We start from the raw sequence: 8,568 nt of genomic DNA on the forward strand, positions 1-8,568 counted from the left end.
TTGGACATTGGTGTTGGCCTTTCTTTCCCTTTCCCTTGCTATTTTCAGCACCACTTTTGTGCCTCTGTACCTTTGGCCTCCCATGGGCCCTCCTAAGGATTGGGGGGTTCAAGAAGAATTCTTTGTTCACACTTGGCCATTGAGACATGTCGGTTAGGCCAGGAAGAATAGGAGCATAAGCTGCAGCAAACTTGACAATGCCGTAACAATCATCAACGAAGTCTTCTATTGTGACCCCCCTAATTCCAGTAATAAAGCTAATTGCATGTTTGCAAGGCTTCCCGGAGACTTGAAATGCCCTGCATGTGCATGTCCTGTTTGCTAGATCAGTGACGTGGCGCTTGCCACCTAGCGCAACACTCTCACTCACTTCTGCAATCATGTCATCTATTCTCTCATATTCAATGTCCAGCCCCCTACTTATGTCATTCAACTCCTTCATGACACTTGGAAGTATACGCCGACCTTGAAATTTTCTAGCTACCCTTCTCCTCTTCTCAAACTTAACCGTAATCTTTCTCCTTATCTTGTCCATGAGCTGAAACAACATTAAACCTTTGTGCTTGCGGATCCAGCTGTTGAAACACTCGGCCAAATTATTTGTCACATAATCCACTTTTGAGGAGGTTGAATATTTGCTCCTTGACCATAGCCTGGTGTGGTACTTGTTTAAGTATGCTATTGCAGCAGCCTTTTTCTCCTCTATGGCTGCCATGTGATAGTCAAACCCTCGAGGAGTCCATGAATAAGCAGCTGGCCACAAATGATCATCAAAAACTTTACCATGGAATTTTTTCTTGAAGTTCACAACCAAGTGTCGCATGCATTCTCTATGTTCAGCATACCCAAATACCTGTTCGATTGCAGTGTCAATCCCTTTTCCTGCATCTGAACATATAGCTAGACCGGGGGAGAGCCAATAGCTTCACGAAGCTTCTCCATAAACCACACCCAACTTTCAGTAGTTTCCGAGTCGATAACTCCATAGACTACAGGGTACAACCAATTGTGCCCGTCAATAGCACAAGCAGTAGCTAATTGGCCTCTATACTTGCCTGTCAAATGAGTGCTATCTATCGCCAAGTAAGGTCTGCATCCAGCCAAGAACCCATCGCACAAAGGCTTCAGCCCAACAAACATCCGTATGAAATATTTTTTCTGATCATACTCCATGTGGTCAATCGTAACTATACTTCCAGGGGACCTCTTCTCAACCTCAGCTTTCCAAGCATATAGCTTGTCAAAAGAATCATCCCAATTACCAAACAACTTAGCCATTGCTAGCCCTTTGCCACGGAATACTTTCGTATATTGGACCTTGATCTTGTACTTGTCATGTAGCCTCCTGCGTAATTCTGGGCCGAACACTAGGATCTTCTTTTACCCAGTCCATGACTTTCTCACATACCCATGCCTTTGAAGCATTTTTCTGCTTCTTTTTCTTCTTTGTGCTAGAACATGTGTGCTCCTGCACATGAACTTTGACCTGCATTAAATAAACAATGGGAAAAACTAGTGTCAGTCAACTGCATTTCATAACAAAACATCATTGGACAAATTTATGCAACTAAAATACCTCCATAGTTTCTCAGTCATCCAACCTCCCAACATGAATTCTCCATTTACAGCCCGTCTTGTTCGCCCGGCGACAATAAGCCCTGAATCGAGTAGGTTCACTTTTTCAACCTTAAATTCGAACTCTTTCTTCACAGCGTATGTAGAAATTGCCAACCTAAGCTCTTCAATGTTGGGGTACTTTGCGCCAACATGCATTGGCGGGTTTTCTTTGTCATAGGCAATTTCTGGAATAGCATCCGGTCTAGCATCTTCAACAACCCATTCCTCATCATCGCTGCTATCCTCAACATAATCAGTATTTGGTATATCTTTTTCTCCGACCTCATCATCACTATCGGAACCAACACTGCCAATTGAGTATTGGTCCTCCTCATCTACACCAACATGTTCATATTCTTCATGGGGATTGTTAAGATATGTATCTGTTAGGCATACACTAGCTTCATCCATGACATTACTTGGTTGACTAGGTAGTGCTATAGATGGTGTCTGGTTCGAAGGAGTACATGGAACATCAACATCATCACTTCTCTCAGAATATTTGATGATCAAATGGCCACTTCTATTCTTCTCAAAACAATCAAACATTTTCATGCATTCTTCATCATTTGACACAGAGATACTTTTGCCACTAATGGAATCAACATACTCAAGAATTATATTATCCTCTGAGCATAAAGCAAAAGAAGAAGTTCCAGCAATACAAGCCAGCAAATCCTTCATACTTGTCCTAGTACCCTCAATAATCTACCAACTAAATGTTGAATCCCCATTGATTTTTGATTCACTACCACAAACCTTGACCTCTATTGTGTAAGTACAAGACTGGATCATCCTGTGGATGATGCAAACCATGTCAATTGTGTATTCTCCTACCAAAGACTGCATAAAAAGAGAGAGAGCCCGAGAAATTACCTAGCACAAATAGCAGAGAGAGAGGTTGAGCCGCATTCGTCTGCCATGCCTTCCTCCTCGCCGGGCATGGAAATCTGGGGCGGAGGGGCTGTTGCGAGTGCGCCCACAGAAGAGTTGATCTTGGGAAGAGCATCGGCCGTCGGAGCCACTGCCCTACTCTCCACCTCACCGGAATCCCCAATCCTAGGGTTATGGGCGACATGGCCGCTGGGAGAGGTTGCCGCTGCTAGCCCATATGCGGAGGCCATCGAAGACGCGGTAGACGAGAGAGATAGAGGCGCGGCGGCTACGGGATCGTGCGGCAGGGGCTGGGGAAGCGCCGGCGGCGGTTCCGCCATTAGGCGTCGCCTGGATAGGGTCAAAGATGCGGTGGGCGAGAAGCCTTGAGGCGCAGCAGTGTCGAGATTCTGCGGCAACAGCGGGGGTTGGGGGAGCGGTGGCAGGGGCGATGGTGGCGCCGGCGGCGGTTCCGCCATTGCCGCTCGCTGGATGTTGCCGCTGCGCGTGCATGCGTGGGGATGGGAAGGGTCAGGTGTGCGTGCGTTGAGTCGTGGTCTTGGAGAGTCAGGTGCGGGGGCGAGCTGTCCTTTTTTTTAATCTGCAGCGAGGGTAAAATTGGATTTTGCAAGAAAACTGACAAGAAAACAGAGACTTGGTAACGGGAGACTAACGACGATGGCAAATAAGCAATAGATTTTGTTTGTATTTGGTATATAAGCACTGAAGCTTTGTTGGATGGCAAATAAGCCATTGCAGAGGTTGTCGATGGTATAGAAGCAATTTTCTCATGAAAAAAAATCTGCTTGCATAATAATCTCTACCTAATAATAAAGCGCGGTGGGTTTCCGTCGTCCGTCACCTCTATTTGCAAAAAAGTCCCTACAGTTTGTTAAAATCAACCCGCGGTCCATCTATAAGTCATAACGAACCTTTTTTTAAACTTTTTTAGAAACCCCCTGAGATTTCAGGTAATCAACCCGCCGTCCATATTTAAGTCATACGAATCGTTTTTTTGTATTTTAACAGAAAACCCCCTAACCTTTCGGTTAATCAATCCGCAGTTTATCCAAAACAAAATTATCCATATCTTTTAAACCATAACTCCGATTTTAACATATTATATACGAAATTTGATTAGAAAAATGTGTAGAATCTAAATATGCTGTTACTTTTAGCTGTTAAATATTTCTAAACTATTAATTTGGGTGCAAACTTAATCTATAGTGCACGGTCCGTTTTTCTTTCACACCGGCGGCGATCCAAATTGCAAATAAACACACATTAAAACCAGATTGAGTGGGAAAAAACATTGATAACCACGCATACACAACTCTGAAAAACCTCGCGGGAAAAAACAACACTTTTCTCATCTTATTCTGAGCGATTGTGTGCGTGCGAGCACGCTCGTGTGTGTGTGTGTGTGAGAGAGATGCCTTAGGACTGACCACATTCAAATGCATTTTCGTTGTGTGAGCAGTGAGACCATCGTCGGGAACACAAATGTGATGCCATTTTAAATAAAAAATGTCTACCTATCAGGGTCTCGAGTCGTGGTCATTGGGTTAAGAACGTGTATTTTTTCTGTCCCGTTACAACGCACGGGCTCTTTTGCTAGTGGAACTAAAAATATCTAACCAGTGAGGGACCGAACGCGGCCCCTTCACTAGAATCACGTGATTCGGGCGGCGGGCATGTGCACCAGAGCGGACCTGCGCCCACGCGTTACACATATCACATCGTGGCATGTTGCACCCTGTTGGCCATGGGATGCGTAGGAGGGGAGCCCAGAGCGCGACGTGCATGTATGACCATGCAGCTGCTCCCTCAAAGCCACGGTCAGCTGCCCCACCATTGAGTGATACAGATAGGAGATAGCTTTAACCGCCAGACGAGGATAGTTGGATGGGTCTCTACCACATCCTGTGGATTGATTAGCCCACCTGGACCACCCCCTCTGCATCTAATCTACACGAGCAAACTAGTGGATGGATGCTGCCCGTTGTGGTGATCGCGCGCGAAGAAATAGAGCCTATTCTGGGCAGGCAGCTCCATGGCACCACCTTCGCTCTAGGAATGTCTTTTCCCCCCAACGGACATGAAATATCTCAAGCGGGAGTAGCACTTTTGTGGCAAAACATAATTAATCATCTTGGCATGTATCTTGACCTGCCTTGCTGTGCTCTCGAAGTAGTAGGGGGCGAGAGAGTGACGCGCCGGGACCACCGGCTACGGTCCCAGCTGCCTGCTTCCTCGCCCACGGTCACGGACAGCGACCCAACCCCACTGACGCGACAGCTCGGGCACAGTGACAACGATCTCTGGGCACGAAATCGAAATCTCCAAGGAAAAGTCATCATACTATATTCAGTGCTCTCGTGCTTTCACCGGCTGACATGGGTGGGTCTCGGCCACATCTTGTGGGTCAATTGCGGTTTACCCCCTGGAGGCCGGAGCGGGGAAATATCCAGCTGCAGGAACTAGTGGACGTCGCTCCTTATGGTAACCGCACGTGAACCAACGGCACCTATTTCTGGACCATCTTGCGGGTTCATTATTTTACAGCCGGCATTCGTGTCAGCCTTTCGCTTTTCCTGTTCATCGTCTTTTATAAGCTCATTTAATAAGAAGCCTACTTCTTCTTGCCGGCCTTCATATGTCCAGGAGTATGTGGTTCATGTGAGACCGGTCTTGATATGTGGTTTATGTGAGACCGGTTTTGATGCGCCCAAATGTCCCGCGATTTTATTATGCCGATGATAGGTCCACCGTCCACGTACGCGGCGCTTTTTCGGAGTAAATAATAAAGAAATAAATCAACGGAGCGAAGATAGTTTTGACCGGAGTCCCTCGGTGTTATCACTCATCAGTGGTTCCATAGCGCCGCATCATCTCCTTGCTCCGAGCTCGCCCCGCTGGACGGCGGCGGCGGCGGCTCCAGGAGCAGCCCCTGCGCGAGGTCCGCGTAGTACGTGCCCGCGTCCATTTCGCCGGACGTGTGGAGCTCGAACATGTCGTGGCACAATGCGTCCGGCACCTCGAACTCCGCATTGGCGCATGGCGGCTGGGAGTGGGATGCCGCCGCCGCCGAGCTGGCATTGTCTGGTGCCGACGCGGCGGAGGCGATCCCGTCGATGGAGGCCACCTCGGTGACGGCGCCGGTGCTAGCGCCCGCCTCCTGCCGGCGCAGGAAGTCCACGACGGCCCCGATGGCGGCGCGCCGGACGTCCGCCAGGTCGGAGAGGGAGGAGGGCACGGCGAGCAGCCACGCCGAGTCCGGGTAGTTGAGGCGCGCGGCGGGGGTGCGGCCGTACAGCGCGAGCATGGCGGCGTCGTGCGCGCGCGCGGCCGCCTCGGCGGTGACGTGCGTGCCGAGCCAGAGCCGTTCGCCGCGCTTCCCCGGCACGCGCACCTCGCACACCCATCGGCCGTTACTACCCCGGCGGCGCACGCCGTGGAACACTGGGTGGCGCGTCTCCTTGAACTTGGTGCGCCCCGCGGGGCGCTTCGGCGTCGGCGACGCAGGGGACGTCGGCATCCCCTGCTCGAGCGAGGACGGCGGGGATGCCGGCGAGTTCCAGTTGCGCTCGGGGCCCGTGTCCATTGCCGCGGTACGTACTTTTGCTTGACTAGTTGACTGGAGGAGGAGCCGGGGCTGCTGCCTTGGTGGCTATGGGTAGGAGTACTCAGTAAACCAGTGGCTTGCCTAGAGTGTGCTTATTTATAGTTTTGCGGTACGCGGTGAAAGGCGATGGCTTTGCCCGTCGGCGCGGGGACAGCTTGTGGTGTGCGGCGCTGGACCGTTCCCCGGTCGACGCGTGTAACGTGACTCCTCAGTGTAGACGTGTGGGGGGTTTGCAGCGTTAAGAAAAGAAAAAGGCAGCTTCCCTCCGAAGCGTGGTGTTTGGGCGCTCCATCACCTCACAGCCCATGGACATGCATGCAGTATCTTTTTAACCGCGTTTTGTGCTCGTCGGCTGGGTGCCAGAAAACGTGGGTGACGGCCAACTTGCTAATTTTGGTATGTTGGTGTATCCCATTCGCGGCGTTCTCATCTTAGCATTAGATTAGTGTGTTCTTGTGATGTGAAAGTGTATTTAGTTTTCATGTGATAACATTTGGCCTTGTTTGGATCAATTGTAACCTTTTATGCGCTTTCCCGGTAGTGCTGCGGGTACTACTCCTGTCATGATTTATTAGTCTCCTTCGTAATTTGAATCAAATCTTGATCATAGATTTAACTAACAAAATGTCAATACATGTTAAAAAAATTGCATTGTTGGATTCGTACTTGAACATAGTTTCCAGTGGTAACTTTTATGTGCTTTCCCGGTATTGTAGCGGGTACCACACAAAAACCACACTGGATCCATGAATGACTTTTGATTTTCGTATTACGGATGCAATTAGCCCCATTATGCTTGCCAAATCATCTAAAGCAAAGAAAAACACGGAGGATGCGTGTAGGTACAATCATTCGGAGATACTGGAGGACAAAACTGTGTCTTGGACCGCCTAGCCCATCAGCAAATATAATTACTAGCATACCAACACGAGTAAACGGAATTTCCATAAATTATATCCAAAAGTTATAATACTCGCATCCATCCCTGTGTGGAGCCAGCGACGACCAACCTAGGAAACAAGCATAGGGTGTAATTTCCAATTTTTTTAGTTCTTTCCCAAATTTCAGTTTGACATCATTTATTGATCTTGCAATCAATGAGAAAAAAACTACTTAGTACGTACTTACCAATGCTTATGGAAGTTATAAAAGGCTTAGAACTTGATTTTCATTTCTTGCTTTCCTTTAGTCGGCCCGCCTAAACTTTTTTGTAGCTCCGCTCCACCGCTAGTTATGTCTCCTTCTATCACCGCGTTTCATCCTCGCATTCCATCATTTGATAAACCATCGTTGACAAGGTTTAATCAAGCGAGAGGGGATGACATCAACATTAACTAGGGCGCATGTCGAGCACATGTGCATGAACCCCGTCAGCTTGATCATCCCTCTTCTTAACCTTCCTTATTTCACCATATTCTCTTCCTCCTTCTCCAAATTGGTGATTCACTAGGTAAATCTAGAAATTTATGGGTTGCCCATCATAGTTCTTGATTTTTTTTGTTGGTGTCTAAGTCAACAAGAAGAGTGACCATGTCAAAGTGATGGCGGTGATCTTGTATGTGTGGACACTGAAAATATGACTCATGAAGATTAACATTGCGTATATGTTCTAAATTTCTGTTTTTCACAAAAGTAATATATATGCCAAGGTTATACCTTGGTCCCTTCATTGAATGCAGTTACATCGTTGCGAGAAATTTTACACGAAATTAAAGAAACAGTCAAGGTTTCAACAGTGCAAGTGAGTCCATACAAACTTATCATGCGTATCGTGTTTTGTGGTGGAACCGGCATACCGAGAACTAAAATCCTTGATAAAGACACCAAAAACTATAAACGTATTTGAATACATAAACACAACCTATATACTTGAGTTCTGGACCAATAATGGAGTAGTATAAGCTGTCGGAAATTTGTAATCGAAATTCGAATCAAAGCGCAAAAACAAGATCAGCAATTTCTTTCTGCATTATTTGGATTTTCCTTTGGCAACCCATTATTTGGTGTAACACACTTCTGTGTGTCATTTGCTCGTTCATGTAAGCTTTTTATATATACAATATAACGTTTATTTGGATTCATAGAGTCCGTGTTCACTCGAGTTCTGGACCAATAATGACGCACTATTCACCTTTATTACGATAGAAGAGTATACACCCTTTATTGGTTACTGATAAGAGGAAGTGGTGAAGTGCAGACGAGTCCTTCCCAAAAATAGAATCCGGAAACTTTCTCGATATGTGAATGAACACATTGGGGAAAAATTGCCCTCCATGCCTACTCTGTTTCTTGTCATACTTGGAAGAACAGAAACATGAGTAGTATGTACGTATAATGCTAGCACTAATTTACACGAACATTGAAGCAAGCACTAGCTCCATAGAATAATAGCACTAGTTTACGCTACTCTACTCGAGCAAGCTCCATATCCAAAGGGCGTCTCCAGGCCGCTC

At 47.3% G+C, this 8,568-nt stretch overlaps 1 protein-coding gene across 1 annotated transcript; it reads right to left on the reverse strand.

The window, feature by feature from the left end:
- Positions 1-4,869: 4,869 nt before the first annotated feature.
- LOC123116611 (dehydration-responsive element-binding protein 1H) lies at positions 4,870-6,175 on the reverse strand. The gene has a single exon (XM_044537551.1). The coding sequence runs from the start codon at positions 6,092-6,094 to the stop codon at positions 5,357-5,359; it is 738 nt and encodes a 245-aa protein (XP_044393486.1). The 5' UTR covers positions 6,095-6,175; the 3' UTR covers positions 4,870-5,356.
- Between the last annotated feature and the right edge of the window lie 2,393 nt (positions 6,176-8,568).

Source organism: Triticum aestivum, chromosome 5B (assembly GCF_018294505.1).
Source record: "Triticum aestivum cultivar Chinese Spring chromosome 5B, IWGSC CS RefSeq v2.1, whole genome shotgun sequence".
NCBI classification, from domain to species: Eukaryota; Viridiplantae; Streptophyta; class Magnoliopsida; order Poales; family Poaceae; genus Triticum; species Triticum aestivum.